This window comes from Lissotriton vulgaris, chromosome 2_1 (genome assembly GCF_964263255.1).
Source record: "Lissotriton vulgaris chromosome 2_1, aLisVul1.2, whole genome shotgun sequence".
Classification (NCBI taxonomy): Eukaryota; Metazoa; Chordata; class Amphibia; order Caudata; family Salamandridae; genus Lissotriton; species Lissotriton vulgaris.
The window spans coordinates 2,100,204,385-2,100,223,831 of record NC_141687.1 but is presented as its reverse complement, the minus strand read 5'-3'; the positions used below and the strand labels follow the sequence as shown (position 1 = coordinate 2,100,223,831).

At 44.7% G+C, this 19,447-nt stretch overlaps 1 protein-coding gene across 1 annotated transcript in view; it reads left to right on the top strand.

The window, feature by feature from the left end:
• Positions 1 to 19,447, top strand: part of PYGO1 (pygopus family PHD finger 1) — a 46,911-nt gene that overhangs the window by 8,147 nt on the left and 19,317 nt on the right. Inside the window, exon 2 of the mRNA XM_086959016.1 lies at positions 89 to 174. Within this exon, the coding sequence (XP_086815142.1) occupies positions 89 to 174 (86 nt within the window). The remainder of the gene's footprint in view (positions 1 to 88; positions 175 to 19,447) is intronic.

Here is a 19,447-nt window from a genome sequence, read left to right as displayed (position 1 = left end):
ATTTGATGTTGCAATGTCTGGTTTTTCTACTTTTGATTTTAGTTTCTTAAGGAAACAAGACACAGTATCTGGATTTACATATTTATAGGTGCTGATTGTGGATTAGAGTGGCTTGGAAGAGCAGATTTTCAACTAGGAAGCCCGGATAGGAAGAGGCGCAGAAAAAATGAACAGGTAAAATATTTTGCTTGCACAGAATTGTTTGAATTGTTCCTTCTATTGTTCAAATGTATCAATTTTAATTTCTGGGCCATCATCAATTGGTTATTGTCCAAACTAATTTATTGGTGGGAAACAGTAGCAGCTCCTATGGGGCAACAGTGGTGAGGCGAGGAGGGAGGGGGGGGGGAGGGGGTTAAGAAAAGCTGAATCATAAAAAAAATGTAACTTACCTTACCAGGGGCTGCCTCCCAGCCGTCCTTCTTGCCACGATGCAGAAACCGGAAGCGCACAGGCTTCCAGACTCCTCTAGCCATTCTTGACGCTGCTCACGATGGTGTCGTGATCGATCTAAGAGCCGTGGTTCGGCGCTCAGATGGGAGCAGGGAGCATGTGCATATTCCTCATCAGGCTGTGCAATAAAGCCTGGTAGGGAATATGCAAAGTGCGCATGACTTTTGGTAGGGCCAAGAGGGCTGGCCAAACCATCATGTGCACTTGGGGAGTGCCTACCACTCCTTCCCTGCTCTTTGAGCAGCCCAGGCCAGCCCTATACACACCTGTAGATCCACTAGGGAAAAATAAAATGATAACAACCTGGCATTATTATCCTTTTATTTTTTTGTAGGGCGATGCTTCTCCGCCTTATTGGAGGAGCCGCCCCCTAGTGGGAATTTCATTTCATTAGTTCTTTTAATTGTTTTTAACAACAGAACTTCATGACTGGGGTGATCTAGCCAAACTGTGCTGTATTTGTTTCTCTCTTTACTGTACAATGTATGTTCTTTGTAGTTATATCTGTTGGAATGAAAATTCCAGACTGTTAGTTATCCCATCCTTGGTATTTTTTCCTTTTTCCTCTACTTCCTTTCATTTTTTGCTCTGTTTGAGGGGCCCAACACCCAAATTTCCGCAAGCTTCCCAACATAGACTCTAGAAACAGCAAATCTAATCCTGCTGTATAATAGGTCAGTGAGACCAGAAACTGGCCTCCATAGCCAGTAGTTTTGAGAGGAGCAAAAAATGCCTGCTGTCTCTCTCTACTACGGAAATGAAGTGCAGTGACCAGAGTAGCATCAGTTTTGAGGTAGAAGCCTACCAGACATTGCAGCTGTCTGGTTTGCTAAAGACCTCTTGGGGACGTTCAGAAAACTGATCTAGGAATGCATTCTGTCCATTGGCTTTGTGATTTGTAACTCTCATTGTGTGCCTTTCTATTTGCTGATTTTATTTGTTTTAGGCTGTCAAGTTTGAGTTTGTCCCTTCCGTTGCCCAAACCTTGTTTACTGTATTCTTCCACAACTCGCTTCCTGTAAAAAATTCTTTAAATATTGTTCCTGTCTTGTTTAATTTGCTGTGCATTTCAAGACAGGTTAAATCAAGCTGTTTTTCAAAGGAGCTTGGTGTTTACTTTTCTTTCTCCGACTTCCAAGTGAGAGAATGTATGTGACAATCCTGGTAAGTATTGATGAGAGGAGAGGGTGTAGTACTTTATTTTCTTTTTTAGTACACAACAAAAAAAGAACTGTGCTAATGTTTCAGAATATATCAGAATTAGTACAAATGAAACACGTTTTTTTTAGTAATTTGGAAGGGTGGTGAAATGAATATTTGAATACGATCAAAACGAATCAATACACTAGGTGATGACATTTGCACACATTATCGTTTGTGTGAAGTAAAACCGTATTTCGGTGCAAACAAAATAGTCATTTCAATTGAAAATGTGTTCTCAGTAATGGGAGTGGATTACACCATGCATGCTCCGCACTACGGCACTCCATTCTACTCTATGCCCTTCCAGTCGATGCCATGCCACTCCATTCTAGGACACTCAACTCTACGACATGTCACTTTACTCTAAGCCCCTCCATTCTAAGACACGCCACGCCACTGAACTCCATGTAACGCAAATCTATGCCACTCACCCGGCAACAAGCCTCTCTACGCCCCTCCACTGCAAACCACCTACCCCACTCAACTCTACCCCACTCCAATCTACTCCACTCAACTACAATATACCCCAATCTACCCCACTCAGTCTACCTCACTCCACTCCAATCTACTCCACTCCAATTTACCCCACTTCAGTCTACCCCAGTATACCTCAATCAAGTGTAATCTATGCCTCTCCACTCTATTCTAATACATTTGATACTACCCACTCCAGTCTACTCGACTCCACCCCAGTCTAACGCACTCCCCTCCATATCTACCCCAATTGACCTCACTCAAATTTACCTCATCTCCTCTCCAGTCTACTCAACCCAATTACACTCCAGTCTATCCCAGTTCAATTTTTCCCTCTCCATTTCAGTTTAACCTACTGCAAACTCCACTCCAATCTACCCCACTCCAGTCTACCACACTCTTCAAATCTATCCAACTCAAATCTAGCCTACATCACACTCAACTCCAGTTTACCCCACCCACTCCAATCTACCTCACTGCAATCCATCCCACTCTACTCCAGTCTACCCCATTCCAATTATCCCTATTCAATCTACCCCACTTCAATCCAATCTACACTGCTCTAATCCACCCAATCTAGCCCACTCTACCCAATCTACGCCTTTACACTCTTCCCCAATCTATCTCACTCCAATCTATCCCACCCCCCAGTCTGCCTCACTCCACTCTACCCCAAACGACCTCACTCCACTCTACCCCAGTCTTCCACACTCCATTACAATCTACCAAACACCACTCCTATCTACCCTACTCAGTCCAATCTAACCCACTCCATCGGACTTTACCCGAAACTACACTACTCCAATCTACCTCACTCCAAACTACCCCATTCTACCCCCACTCCATTCCATGTTCCCTATTATAATCTCCCCAATCTATCCTACTCCACTCCGCTCTTCCCCAATTCACCCCACTCTTCCCCAATTCACCCCACTCTTGCTCAATTCACCCCACTCTCCGCAATCAAACCCACACCACTCTACCCCAATATATCCCACTGCACTCTACCCCAATCAACCCTACCCCATCTACCCTACTCCAATCTACCCCACTCTAATCTACACCAATCTTCTCCAGTCTACCCCACTACGCTCTAATCTACCACAATTTGGTCTATCCCACTCTTATCACCACGCTAATCTACCTCATCCCACCCCAATCCACTCCACTGTATGCCAATCTACCCCACTTCATTCTACCCCATTCCATTCTACCCCACTCCAATCTACCATACCCCATGCAACGCAACACTATGCCACTAATGTCTAACTATGGTGAATGGCAACCACAGTGGTGTACAACATAGCTAAAACACTTTGCCAAAGCCATAGGTCTCACATAGGTGAGACCTATTGGCTTTGTCAATGCATGTTGTTTTTTTGACAGTGTGGATGTCGCCATACCTTACATCATCAAAAGAAAAAGAGCAACTGAGAGGGGACGTAAGTCTTCGCTCATACTTGGTGGCTCTGAGCACAACATTCGGGTAGAAGATATATTTGAGTAGCACGTTTTACCTTGGTAAAAGGTTTTGGTACAATACAGCAAAGTTGATTTGAAAATGCTGACAATCTAATGATGAAAGTTATACGTCTGATATGATTATTTTGATAAGTTATGATCAAGGCGGTTGGCCTTGACATATTTATTGAGAAAAGTGTATGATAAAATCAATTGGCATTTATGGGCAAATTGGTATTACTCTGTATCAAAGCCTGCAGAAAGGTATTTTGTTAAATGGAATCTCGCAGATTACCGTAGTAGGCAAGGGTTTTGGTTTTGGTTACACCCTTGCACAAATCAAAGGAATAGGAGATTTACACTGTAATAATTCTCTTTAGAATCCATTTGAAAGGCCTGACCAGCTTACTTGTCTGCCAGGATCTTAATTTTAAAAAAGTCATTAAAATACATTTACATATATAAAGCCCTACATAGAGAGTATCTGGGCTAGCTCACTTCTGCTACTGGTCTTAATGAGTGTCATTTTTAACGGCTTGCATTCATGACGGCTGAATGCATGATGCAATGTATTCTTCCAATTCGCCTTCTTGTCCCATGACGGACTGCATTTATTTGATCAACTGTGCACATCCACCTGTAAATAGATCGGTTTCATTGCTAGGGATGGTCGGCCCCTCCCTTAGTTTTCCATTTTCTCCTTTTATAGTTTTCACTTAATTTCTTTTTCCTCTTTTGTTATTTTTCATTTTTAGACCACTATACAGCTCCCCAAACAGTGCTAAAGGGCTGCTTGCTTGCCGCTCATTTTATCTGCACTACGCTGTGTTATGCGTGGCCACTGCCCCTACACCAGGCGTATTCAATAAGTAGTACAAAATTTGATTGTCATATTCGGGATAACAGTATATTTTAAAATTGTATGATAAAATATTCTTCAAAATGACTAGTACAAAATTAAAATTATTTAAAATCATTATATATTCCAGCTAATTTTCTCTAAGGAAACTTTTTACTTCTTTCATATAGTTTCCCACTGCAATCGCTATGTCAAGATTTGGCATTTCTATTAGTAGTTCTGCTGCATTATTCCGATGCCTTGTATCATATATATTTAGGAATAGCGGGAAGAGATAAAGTTTATGCTGCTCTAATAGTATTCCACAATCTAGCAAAATGTGCAGTATATCTCCTTTGGTAGCCAAATTACATTTACAATTACCATCACTGTGTAACATTTTCCTTTTTAATTCTTCATTTACTAGCCAGGGGTTTATTCCTACTCTGTCTTAAAATATCCTGTCTATACCAATAATTAGGTAAAACATCCAGGTAAGGGAATCAGTTTTCTTTTCGCCATGACTCCCTCATTTGTTGCACCAATTTTTTTCTTCTCTAAGTATACCATGTCTGCCCTTCTTGAGGCCTCTTGACTGTATTTTGTGAGCTCATTCTTAGTGAATTCTACCTGTAGGGAATCATGGGATATTTTCACCTTAAAATTTCACAGGCCTGTGATATTTTCTTCCTTGCATCTTTAGCCTATTTAAGGCTACTTAGTAGGATCTCTTTCTTACACCATTGTGACACCTTCTGACATATATCTATATTCACCTGCTTCCAGAATCTAACTAGGATCATTTGTACCTGTATACTCCAAGTGGTTGTACCTATCTCTGTTCTTATCGCTTGTATCATCGATGAGGGTGGTAATTTCAGCAGGGTTTTCAGACACTTTCCTTCCTCTGACTCCCAGCTTTGTTTCCCACTAAGGTAAAGGACCTCAGCTCCATATAGTATTTGCGGGGGGATCATTGCACTAAAGGCCTTCAACACCGGTCTGTGTGACATATCTCCATAATCTCAATTGAATTTCTTCAAACCACAGATCGATGTGAAGGCCTTAGCTTTCTGAGCTTCTAGGTGGGGTTGCCACTTTAACATCCTGTCAAACCACACCCCAAGATAACTATATTCGTTCACCATTTCCAATTTGAAATCTCCTACCACCCATCTAAAGCTAGTCTCTTTTTTTCCAAAACATAAGATCTTAGTTTTTTCCATATTTACAGTTAAAAATTTCTCCTTACAATAGTCTCTAAAAATGTTTAATTTCCTTTGTAGGCCAATTTCGGTCCGAATTAAAATCACCAAATCATCTGCGTACAGCAGGCAGGAAATTTTCTTACCATCCATTTTCGGGCTTGCACTTCTTTCAACCTCAAGGGTTGCCGGTAAGTCAGCCAAAAATATAGCAAAGAGCAGGGGGGCTAGCACACAGCCTTGTCCGAGGCCATTCTCAATTGCTATTTTGGGGTTAGTGACCCCTCTGTGTCCCTAATTACTTGGGCCCAATTACCGCTATGTAACTCTTTTATTATCCTCAGCAAACCCGCAGGGATCTTTTTATTTTCTAGGGTTTCCCAGAGGCAGTTCCGGTCAACTGAGTTGAACGCGGCTCGAAAGTCAAAAAACAGCAACACAGCTTACCATTTTGTTCCATTGACTTGCGTGCCGCGGCCCACAGCGCAAAGCAATGGTCGACCGTAGAGTGGCCTTCCTTGAAGCCCCCCTGTTAAGTTGGTACTATTGTGAACTCCTCTACCCAGTTCTTTAAACTATTCAATTATTTTTTTGAAAATACTTTTTCCCCTATGTCTAGCAGGTTAATTAACCTATAGTTTTGTGGTGCATTCACATCCCCTTTTTTGTGCATTGGCCTTATTACTGCTCCCTTCCAGTTATTAGGTATTTTCCCTCCTTCTAGGATTACCAGAAACATTTGGGATAAGAATTTCGCCCACCACTTCATCTCTGATTTTATTACTATTGCTGGCAGGTTGTCTGGGCCTGCAGCTCGTGTTAGCTTTAAATTAGTTATTGTATTTTTTACGCGCAATTCTGTAAAATCTGTTTTTAAATCTGCTACTAACCCTTGCCATGGTTCTGGCACTCATTCTACTAAATCTATTCGTGGGCAGTACATTTACTTCAGATACTTCTCCCAGACTGCCTCCTCTACCACACAGTTCATTGCCCCAACTGGGGAATCTGCTGCTGTTTTTACTTGTTTCCAAAATTGTCTTAAATTCTTCGATTCTACAGTTTGCAATACATTTTCCCAGCATTTATCCTTATACGTTATTTTAGCGTTTGCAAGTAGCATTTTATATTCTCTTCTCAATTTTTCCAGGTGCCTTTGTCTCTTCTGATCATATTTCCTTCTGATCATTCTAGTTTCTTTCCTAATATCTCTTTTTTTCTTCTTACAATCTGCAGAGAACCATTTCGGTTGTTTTGCTGGAATTATATGTTCATTTATTTTATCTTTTTTTAATACAATTCGGAGACATTGCACCACTTGTTCTATTTTTCCCTCAAACCATTCCAGGTTTCTGACCTATATTTCCACCAAGGGTATCTTCTGTTGGAGTTTTCCTAGTTTTTCTATATACTATACTTGCTGTCTCCTCTTCGATTTTGCTTAAGATTGCATCTAGCTTCAAGCATCATGGAAAATGCCAGACAGTATCCAATAAATATTTGTCCATGTGTTGATATGGTTAGGCTTATTGATCCTTCATTATCAATATAATGCCTTTTACCAATTAAGTATTTTCAGTTTCATTAAAATACATTTTTACATTTTATTTCTTCAACATCACCCAGTTGGTAATAGTTTGGACCAGGCTTGTCCAATGGATAACTTGTGAGCTCCTGGTAACTCCCCAACAACCTGTGAGTAGCCCAGCCTAATACTACTTTGAAACTTTTGCTTGAATTCATATATTTATACCAAGATTGAAAAGTGTATATTCCAACCGAAAATGTGTGGATTTTCAGAAATCATTAAGCTTATGATTGGAAAAAATTTGTTTTATTTCCAGAATATTTTTAAAGTTTATAAATGAGTATTATGATCATGTGGCAAACCGTGGCGGCCCCTATTTACTGCGCCTCTTGCTCCTGGAAGCAGAAAGAGGAAGCACCCAGGCTCCTGACTTCCCCTAGCCAATTGCAACACTGCAATACAGCACTTTGATTGGTCTGCGGGCGGTAGATCGGCACTGATGCAGGAAATGGGAGCCTGGGGCAAGTTCTGGATGCAGGCTGTAACAGCCTGGGCGCAGAACATGCTTAAGTGCGCATGACTGGTTTGGCCGGCCCGAGAGGGCCGGTCAAAGCATCATTGTGCACTTTGGAGTGGGCAGCCACTCCTTCCCTGCCCTGCTCTGACAGACCACCCCCTCCTGCCCCACACCAGGAAAGGAAAACTGAAATGATAATAACACTAGTTATTATCATTTTAGTTTTCTTTAACTACTGCTCACAGAACAGTGGGGCTATGCTCCTGCGACCTTAGCGGATGAGCCGCCACAGGTGGCATTGTGGAGACTTATTACTAATATTATTACCTTGGTCCTGGAGCATTGCATCTATGGCTGTTATGGAAAAGGCACTCCTGATTCACAAAGTCTTTTTTACATCACTGCTGACAACCCTGCCTAATGCAGTCAGGTGATCACTGTTGGTAGTCTGGCATAGAGTGGAACTAATGTAATCTTGACTGATAATTTTAGAACAATTTTAGTATCTCAGGCTTTAATTTTTTTAAACATCAGAAGCTTTTTTTACAGAAAAGGTTGGAAACACCCGATTTAGAGATACCAATAATTATTTATTAAACGGTCCCAACCATTTTCTTAACCTGAACCGAGATGGCGTGGGGTAGGAACCCATTTTCAATCAGCAGCAAGGTTGAAGACAGGTCTTTACTGGTGGGAAGAACTTAGGCATTTACGGGTAGATGGTCAGGCTGTGGGAAGAAACACGTGTCACATGGGCGCAGAAGATGCTGTGCATGATTTTCCCCTCAAAGGCAGTGGAACTGCCATCTTAAATGTTAATCCTGGAAATGTACCCCCATGAGCACCACCATTTAAAATGTACCTAATTGGGGGTGTGCATCTTGCCTACTGGGAAGATGATAGACTTGTTTCAAGGGTTTGGCATTCATTCAGATATGTGACTGAAATGATTTGATGGTCATTACCCAGGCATCCAATGGACATTTGTATTCCAGAGCAGATTTAATAGATGTACTTTTGAGATGTTGCTACTCTAATCAAGAATAAGTGATACAGAAAAGGGGGTGGTGATAAACAGAGTGTCTGAATTAAGCAGACCACTCTTACCCAGTCCAAAGATCCGGGCTTGATCCATCACCGTTATTTATCTCACTGCCCCATCCCAGCTCAGAACCTGGCTATATGCAAATCAGTCTGTCCCTGGCCCAGTGCATCATGGGAACAGGGCAGACCAAACTACCAAGCCAATTCTTCACCAGAAAGGAGACAAGCTACCAGGGACCGGTTTCTGGCATTTCAGCCTCTTCGGCCCGGCTTGCTTGAATCCTGATGGAGCAGTGAGAAAGGGACTCATGTCTGAGTATACCCTGCCACACCTATAGTGGCCAAAATTGATACAGAAAAGGGGGTGGTGATGAACAGAGTGTCTGAATTAAGCAGACCACTCTTACCCAGTCCAAAGATCCGGGCTTGATCCATCACCGTTATTTATCTCACTGCCCCATCCCAGCTCAGAACCTGGCTATATGCAAATTAGTCTGTCCCTGGCCCAGTGCATCATGGGAACAGGGCAGACCAAACTACCAAGCCAATTCTTCACCAGAAAGGAGACAAGCTACCAGGGACCGGTTTCTGGCATTTCAGCCTCTTCGGCCCGGCTTGCTTGAATCCTGATGGAGCAGTGAGAAAGGGACTCATGTCTGAGTATACCCTGCCACACCTATAGTGGCCAAAATTGATACAGAAAAGGGGGTGGTGATGAACAGAGTGTCTGAATTAAGCAGACCACTCTTACCCAGTCCAAAGATCCGGGCTTGATCCATCACCGTTATTTATCTCACCCTTGCTCATTGCACCATCAGGATTCAAGCAAACCGGGCCGAAGACGGCTGTAATGCCAGAAACCGGTCCCCGGGAGCTTGTTTCCTTCCCAGTGTAAGAATTGGATTCTGTAGTTTGGTTTGCCCTGTTCCCATCATGCACTGGGACAGGAACAGACTAATTTGCATACAGCCAGGTTCTGAAACTGGGATGGTGCAGTGAGCTAAAAAACGGTGTTGGATCTAGCCCTGATCTCTTGACTGGGTGAGAGCTTTCTGCTTAATTCAGAGACTCTGTCCCTCACCACCCCTTGTTGTAAATATTTTTGTCCACCCTAAGCGTGGAAGGGTATTCTCAGATGTGAGACCCTTGCTCATTGCACGATCAGGATTCAAGCAAACCGGGCCGAAGACGGCTGTAATGCCAGAAACCGGTCCCCGGGAGCTTGTTTCCTTCCCAGTGTAAGAATTGGCTTCTGTAGTTTGGTTTGCCCTGTTCCCATCATGCACTGGGACAGGAACAGACTAATTTGCATACAGCCAGGTTCTGAAACTGGGATGGTGCAGTGAGCTAAAAAACGGTGTTGGATCTAGCCCTGATCTCTTGACTGGGTGAGAGCTTTCTGCTTAATTCAGAGACTCTGTCCCTCACCACCCCTTGTTGTAAATATTTTTGTCCACCCTAAGCGTGAAAGGGTATTCTCAGATGTGAGACCCTTGCTCATTGCACCATCAGGATTCAAGCAAACCAGGCCGAAGACGGCTGTAATGCCAGAAACCGGTCCCCGGGAGCTTGTTTCCTTCCCAGTGTAAGAATTGGCTTCTGTAGTTTGGTTTGCACTGTTCCCATCATGCACTGGGACAGGAACAGACTAATTTGCATACAGCCAGGTTCTGAAACTGGGATGGTGCAGTGAGCTAAAAAACGGTGTTGGATCTAGCCCTGATCTCTTGACTGGGTGAGAGCTTTCTGCTTAATTCAGAGACTCTGTCCCTCACCACCCCTTGTTGTAAATATTTTTGTCCACCCTAAGCGTGGAAGGGTATTCTCAGATGTGAGACCCTTGCTCATTGCACCATCAGGATTCAAGCAAACCGGGCCGAAGACGGCTGTAATGCCAGAAACCGGTCCCCGGGAGCTTGTTTCCTTCCCAGTGTAAGAATTGGCTTCTGTAGTTTGGTTTGCCCTGTTCCCATCATGCACTGGGACAGGAACAGACTAATTTGCATACAGCCAGGTTCTGAAACTGGGATGGTGCAGTGAGCTAAAAAACGGTGTTGGATCTAGCCCTGATCTCTTGACTGGGTGAGAGCTTTCTGCTTAATTCAGAGACTCTGTCCCTCACCACCCCTTGTTGTAAATATTTTTGTCCACCCTAAGCGTGGAAGGGTATTCTCAGATGTGAGACCCTTGCTCATTGCACCATCAGGATTCAAGCAAACCGGGCCGAAGACGGCTGTAATGCCAGAAACCGGTCCCCGGGAGCTTGTTTCCTTCCCAGTGTAAGAATTGGCTTCTGTAGTTTGGTTTGCCCTGTTCCCATCATGCACTGGGACAGGAACAGACTAATTTGCATACAGCCAGGTTCTGAAACTGGGATGGTGCAGTGAGCTAAAAAACGGTGTTGGATCTAGCCCTGATCTCTTGACTGGGTGAGAGCTTTCTGCTTAATTCAGAGACTCTGTCCCTCACCACCCCTTGTTGTAAATACTAATCAAGAATAAAGCCATCTACTGTCAGCAGCAAGTGCTGCTTATAGATAAAAAAAATTTAAACAGATTTTATTGATCAGTTTTCAAAAATATTTCAGCAATGTTCTATATGGCACTGACTCTTTAATCCCACCACCCAGGACTGCTCATACATCCTTTTTAGGTCTCGCCTACGCAGTGCGCAAGCGCTGCTTTTGAGTGAGCTCTTGGAATCACTCCGGACTTTTTCGGAAACTCGTGCATAACTGCACTGTTTCCAATGAGCACTCTTACATGTATGGCGTTTACCTTGTGGGAGCGAGCAGCGGCGTCATCTGTTTGCAATTATATCGCTCTCGCTTTGGAAACAGATGGCGCTGCTGCTCCCTCCTGCAAGGTATACTATGTACATGGACTGAGCCTCAAAGCCGCACCCCCGTTCCCCACCCACCCTGCTATCATTAGCTGGGAAGGTGCAGTTTCAGAAGGGCACAGTTTTGCTAGGAGCTCGCTGCACTTAGTTTTACATCTCAACAAAGGTTTGCTCGGAAGGATTGTAGGGGGTTCCCTCTTCATTGCTTACTCTAGAGCCCATGGCGCCTTTGATGCGTCACTGCTGGGAGCTTTAGTCTAACAAAGGCTGGTCTCTCCGACTGCATCGTGATCCAGTACATTTTGTCGTTGTGCGCCATTGACACGCTACTCTGGTGGGCCGGCTCTCACTACTACTGCCGCTCTGCACAAGGCTTACCTAAGGTCTACTTTCCACACTCTGACGAGAGTGCATAGCAAAGGCTCTGTGCTGGCGCCAGCACCTACCGAGAGCGCCAGGAACCAAGGGATCCTCGAGAAGGACAACGAACACAGGAGGTCAAGGGTTCAGTAATATACCTGCGGAGTCAGCATACACCGCGGGTTCTGTTTCAATGGAAAGCTGAGCACTCCCGGTCACCCGAGGACTACAAGACGTCACAAACCCCATCATGGCCATAAAAAAGCAACACCGGGCGGAAAAGAACGGAATGCCAGTACTTAATTTGTGCCGGTGCTTAGCCCCAGCACTCAATTATCAGGGCAGGACATGCTGCACATGATTTATTATAGCGCCTCCGCACAGAGTGCTACTGTTATGGTTCGGTTGCTTTTGTTTTGTCATGGAACTTGAAGTAACACTGACTAAACACCAGGAAGGGTACGACTTGAAAGGCAGCCCTATGTGTCATGACTCTGGAAAAGTCAGTGTGCTCACTGCTCCTTGAATTGAAACTGAAACAGAATGGACACCGGATCTGGCACTGCTAGGGGAAAGGGGTGGTGTACTGAGAAGTGCCAGGAAGAGGGTACTGACTGTTACATCATGAGTAGAGTGCCTCTAGTGTGTATACTGCCTAGGTGGCTGCTAGAACAGTGTTCTGGGATGCCGCCTGGCGGGCACGGGAAATTAAAAAACTGTCCAGGAAGGCTCCAGGCGGGAAGCATCTCGCTAGTCAGTTTCCTGTCTGTCTGCGCATGCTGCGCTGGTACCTGGCAGTATGGAGGAGACAGAGAGAGATAAGTTGGGTGTCCGTGTCCCGCTTCTCGTCCACAGTGTCTGCAGTGCAGTCACTGTCTAACTCTGACTTTGAGTCTTCTGCGCTGAGCTCGACTGTCTGTCTCTGGTACTGCAGTTTTCCCGAGTCGGTGATTGAGTCAGTTGAGTCCACCCCTGAGGAAATAGAAATTTTACGTGGCCAGTGTGTCCCCTACATGCACCCTATGTCTGTACATATACCCCATGTATGTCCATGTCACCATGCAATTCCCTTCTCATGCCTGTAATAATAGTGCCTCTGCATTTCCGTCCAATGTTAGCATGTCAGTTATCAGGCCCTCCATGAATGAAACGCTAATTCTGCACTGAGGCCTATGTTGCCAATGCATTTACATGGTACACGTTTTTAATGTCGAGATGAAGTCGTTTTCATGGCTCAGCCGAGCCAGGACCCGAATTCAGGCTCCAAGCCTCCTGATACTCTGAAAGCTGCAGTTTAGCTATGTATCCCTGACCTCTCACATACTTCCTGCTCAGCCGAGAGGTGCCCAGCCTGGCCTGCCAAGACAGTATTTTGCCTACAGTTATCTGCTCTGCTCCACAGAAACACATTCCTGTCTAATGAAAAGGGAAAACATATTCCGCCAGCAGAAGATAGGGCCTAGCCTTTCTGTCTCCATTCAAGTGATTTACAGAACCCGACTCCATAGAAGGCCTATGGCCCCACGCAATGCACGAAGAATTATAGGCACACACTAGCATTTAGTGATGAGCAGCCTTTTCAGCCTTTGCTCCAGCGACCTTTAAGTCAGACAATACATCCTCCAAGCTCAAGATATCAGATAATACCAGAGGTGCAGGTCGTCCTGACATCCAAGACTCCCCTACTAGCACGAAAGTCGGCTCCTCCTGGCTTCCCCCAGTTACACGTCAATTCTACGTCATGACCAGTGTGCGCGCACAAGTAGGGTAAAGGTTCCTGCTGACCATGCAGACCCCCTCCATGTATCCACCCACCTATGACACACCTATGACTCATCGAGTGAACACCCATGTGTACGCCTTCTTACACGCCTTTTTCACGCCCATGTGCTCTTATCTCTCTCTTTCACTTGCTCCACCTGTAGCGCTCCGCCTTCTCTATCCAAGTCAATGTATGTTTTAACTATATATAATGTGCTCTGTGAATAAAGATTCAGATGACGATCCTTCCTGATCCCTAGTGGAGATGGAACCCGATTCTCCAGTAACTCGAGTTATTGAATAAAGCCCTTCTGAATCGGACACCACGGACTCTGCCTCTCATTATATGCACGATCCTTGTTAATGTATAGAAACTCCGACAGGGTAATTATTTTATTTACCACATTAATCTGGCGCCCCAATAGGGACCAGTCCCCTTCCCCACGCGCCGGCGATGTAGGTCCAGCCCCCTGCCCCCTTCTACAGCCGTGACGGACTTCAAGTGTACACGACAGCGGGACTTCCTGCCTACTCCCTCAGGCCCACGGAGGAGACGGAGACTGCGACCAGGCATCCACACGAGGGGGTGAGGATCGCGGACCATCCCAACCAGAGCCCAAGCCGAGAGAGCAAGGTCTGAGGTATCACGAGGCCCACCTGTTCCGAGGCGCATGCGCAGCAGCAGCACCAGTAGCAGTCGCGCAGTATCGAGTTTCCAAGGCCTTCAGTTCTGCTTCCCGGTGAGTACCGTTATTGGGAACGCATAGAGACGGGTTCATTTATTTGAGCCCGGTAAAGACGTGTCTGGGTACACAGATACGGTAAAGACGTGTCCATTTTGGTGGGCACGGTAAAGACGTGTCTCTTTATGAGACCGATATGGTTGTGCTGTTTTGCAGTACATAAAGTAAACAGTTTTTCAGGATCATGTTTCTTTTTCTATGTACTAGTTAGGACGTATCTGTTTTTAACGTTTTAATGTTGTAGTGTGAATGGTTGTTTCCAGCCTATTCTTGTGTATATTGTGTTTTCGTTAAAGTTAGTTCCAACATGCCAATGTTTTCGAAATTACGTCAGATAGGGACCAGGAAAGGGATACTCGAAGAGGCAGTCCCTGTCCAGCCTAGAGACACCCCTGGCCATTTCATGTACCAAAAACATGGGTTAGATGCCATACTGTTTTTAGACTTATGGGTAGATTACACGAAGGATCTGGAAGAGAAATATAGATGGCCTGCCTCAGGGACATGGGATGCTGATTGCATTATGAGAGTAGAGGAAGCACTATGGAAAAAGAAAGCTAGACAGTCCCAGAAAGATGCCATTGAGTTATGGCGTAAAGAAGCGCATAGGAGAACAGAGAAAGAATTCCACAAAGCAGAGAGAAGTAAAGTAGCAGCAGATGAAGCTAGAGAAAAGGAACTAAAGGAAGAAGGGGAACGGGTCAAGGCAGAACAAGCGGATAGAGAAAGAAATGCCCTCATCAGAGGCATGTATCCCGTCCTCGCTGAAGGACTAGCTAAAGTGACCCCGGAAGTGCCCGTTAATTTGCCGCCACCACTGATCCCGACTAAAGTGCGTAGTCATAAACAGACAGCCGCGGAGGTTTTCCTTTCCTCCTATTTAGAGGAGCCCGCTCCAGATTATGCTAATGCAGGTTTTCCTCCTCCTCCTGGCAACAATCCTTTTCTCCCTCTGGTCACGTCACAGGATCAGCATGCACAACTGCCTCCGCCACCGACTGTGAAAGACGATTCAGGACAAGGGGCAGTGGGAGGGGGGACGACAAATACGCCGCAAACACCGCCACCAGCACGAGCGCTCCAAGAACTAGCATTACAACGAACGCCGCAAATGACGGCATCACCCTATAAGCATAATGTAACGATTTCACACTGTATATACGATCCAGTACCAGGTGTGGGCCCAACGCTCATGTTCTCACTACGATTAAGACGCGTTGTAGAGTATTTGATCACATTACCAGGCATGAAAGACAATTTAGACAAAATATACCATTTCATTAAAACGGGGGAGGGACCCGAGAGTATACATGAGGCCATGGCACAACAAAAGGTGGAGGTTCAACGCGCACTTTTACGTTTTTTGATTAATTGTCTGATCAGGGAACAAGACCAGCCAGATAAAGGAGTAACTAGAGGTATGATTGAGTGGAGTGACAACATAGCTTCCTGTAAACATGATACAATGGCAAAGATAGAATGCATGTATAGGAAAATACGAAAAGAAATTCTAAACTTACACAGGAAAGAGTCAGACGAGAAAGAGGACGACTTAGCACCAGATGATGCTGAGCCCGAAACAGAGGAAATAAATAAAATGAATTACGTAGGCAGAGCAAGACAGTTTGACAGGCCCAAGTGCCTCGACTACAGCAAACATGGACCTCCCATACCAGAAAGTTATTCTCTCGAGCACCTATTCCAAGCTACCGAGAATGCACTGAAAAGACGAGTAGGGGGCGGTAGACACCACACTATACACGAACAGGAACTAGCCCGGTCAGCCGTTCAATGGGTGACTAATTCTAACATATATAATAGTGACGTAGTGGCTCAGACCTTTTTGAGCCTTCCCCCGGTAGAACAGCGTTTGGCTGGTATTTACATGGTTCAACATCTGATCACGTTGTACGAGAGTCAACGTTCTGATCCCGGTCCCTTGTATAAATTACTGGATGATATACTCCTAGAGAGATGGATAGGCCTAGGTACTGAATTAATTAATGTCATTCTAGACCAACGACATAAGTACTTGACATTTCTGACCACGCACATGATTCCTGCCCCACACCACGACAGAAAGAGTTTACACATAGACAGACAGAACCCCCTATGAGAGGTACATCCCGTCAAAAATGCAAACAATGAGCTTCAACGAGTATATGTTTACACACCCTTAACGAAAGTAGAAATACTGGAAATGAAAAAGTTGCTGCCCTGCCATGATAAAGACCCAGGGGGATTCCACCGTGAATTAAAAGACATTCTCCGCATAGGGGATTACACGTACGCTGACATCATTAAATTATTAAAGGTACTGTTACCAGCAGGCATTTATGAAACGCTTAAAGAGAAAGAATGGGAGGTGGGAGAGAAAAAGATAAATTGGACAGAATTGGAAGATGAGGATAGAACACGGCTCCCTGGTGTTGGTCTTGGGGACAAAGCTAAGGAACTACCTGAACTCTTGATACAGGTACTGCCAAGATTATTGGTTACTAAAAAGGAAGATTGGGATGCTATTTCAGCATGTAAACAGAAACAAGACGAAGATACCAGTGATTTTTATTCCAGATTCGAAAAATGTTTTACTATTAATAGTGGTCTCAAGCCAAATAGTGAATCGTATCCACATCTTTTTGTGAGCAAATTAGTAGAGAATTCCTTACCCCTGATCAAGAATAGAGTCCTGAAGGTTGAGAGTACCTGGCAAGCAAACAGCCCTTCTCAAATGTTGCAAATGTTACAATACCACCAGAACAGAATTAGAGAGGAACAGGAACATGAAAAGAGACGCATGAAAGATACGAAAATGAAAGTACTAGTCGCACAATCAGTACCAGCTGATGGCCATAAAAAGGGCACGGCACCTGTTAAAGGGAACTGTAATTATTGCAAGCAACCAGGTCACTATGTAAATGAATGTGCTGTCCTGAAACACAATATAGCTACAGGCAAGACAAAAGAAAGACCGCGTCTTCCCAGACAGAACAGCACCCCAAAGAACACGCAAACGCCACAGAACACGCAACAGACAGTAGCTGTACCGCAACCAATAGCTGCCACACAACATGTCACGCAACAAATGTACCAGTACGCACAGTCAGACTATCCAGAATATCAACAGTACTCATGAAATAGCCCAGAGAGGGAAGTTGGCTTGCCCCTTATTGAAGTTCCTGTAGATCAAGAAGGTCCTTATGTACATAGTCGTGTATTGGGAAAAGATAGAAAATTTTTGATTGACACAGGGGCGAGCAGAACTACCATCAGTCATGACGAGGTTCCAAGGGCACCCCTCTCAGGCTCACAGAATATTTCCCTGGGATTTTCAGGAAAGCCTATTGTTAACGAAGTGTCAAAGCCAGTTTCCCTAGGAGTTGGTCCATTGTCCCGTACTACAGACTTGTTACTTACTAAGTCATGTCCAGAAAATTTGCTTGGTATAAAGACCCTGAAAGAACTAGGAGCAGTAATTTGTTGTTCTCCGGAAGGAGTGCGATTGTTTTTACGTGATTTTAAAGGACATTATGTGTTGAAAGATTTTGATCCCAGACTCCAGAATGTACCACAGTATTTATGGGCACGAGGTCCGACTGATGTAGGTTACATGCACATTACGCCACACCGAGTCACTCTCAAGCCAGGAATAGTACTGCCACGAATCCGACAATACAAGTTACCACCTGATGCCGTAGTAGCATAACTGAAAATTGTTGACAAACTCATTGCACAAGGAGTGGTAGTAGAAACTGATTCAAATGTATGTAATTCACCTGTCATCCCTATTCTTAAACGAACTGACCCTAATGCACCACCAGTCTACAGACTAGTGATTGACCTCCGAGAACTGAACAAATGCATAATACCCCAGTACCCAGTGGTCCCAGACATTTCTTCATTACTGACTGCAATTGATTCCGAGGCAACGTTCTTTACTGTAATTGATCTACAGAAAGCCTTCTTCAGTGTCCCAATCCATCCAGAGAGCCAATACCTCTTCGGATTCTGTTTAAATGGACGCAGCTTCAAATTTACGAGAGCTCCTCAAGGTTTCACAGAAAGTCCTAGTATTTACAGTCAAGCATTAAAGAGACAACTAGACAGTATTCAAATGCCTGCCAACACCGCACTTCTCCAATACGTAGACGATATCCTGATCACAGCACGAACAGAACGAGACTGTGAACGTGCATCACTGACAGTCTTATACTTTCTGGCAGACAAGGGGCACAAAGTGTCCCCTTCAAAGTTGCAATTCTGTGCACAGCAAGTGGTATACCTTGGACACTTGCTGTCCAAGAGGGGTAGACAGCTGACACAAGACCGCATTCAGTTAATTGCCAATCTTTCGCAGCCAAAGACACAAAAGGAAGTACGGGCCTTCATTGGCCTCACTTCTTACTGCAGACAATGGATTCCTCAGTATGCATATCTGGCAAAACCACTCATACAGTTATGAGGAAATATAAATTTTGGTCATGTTGTGTTCCCTATCGTGTACCCCACCGACTCCATGTACCAGCTTAAAGTGCATGTAACTTCCCTCCTGTGCCAGCTATGAAGACGCAAATACATTTGCGTCCAACGTTAACATGTCTTCTTTCAGACCCACCCTGAATGGGTTGAATAGACCGTTCCTAAGTATGCCATGCCAACGTCTTTTTGTGGTGTACTTTCACGTTTTTCAGCTCTGGCTGAGTAGGCCCTGAATTTCTGCCATCGAGCCTTTTTTCTGGCTTCTGACTCCGAAAGCCTCAGCCCAGGCTGCCTCTGTACCCATGAACCCTGACTTACTTCCAGCGCAGCCCATCGCGCTCAGCTCAGCCTGCTTCCTGCCAAGACTGACTTCAACCTTCAAATTATCTGATCTGCTCCTCGAAGATGCATTCCTGCCTACTAGCTTAAGTAAACATTCCCCAGCTGCAGAGCCAAAGGGCCCGGCCACGCTGTCTTTATGCAAGTAATTCATAGCTCCCGTTACCATGCTACCATGGAAGGCCCATGCCCCACGCTTCT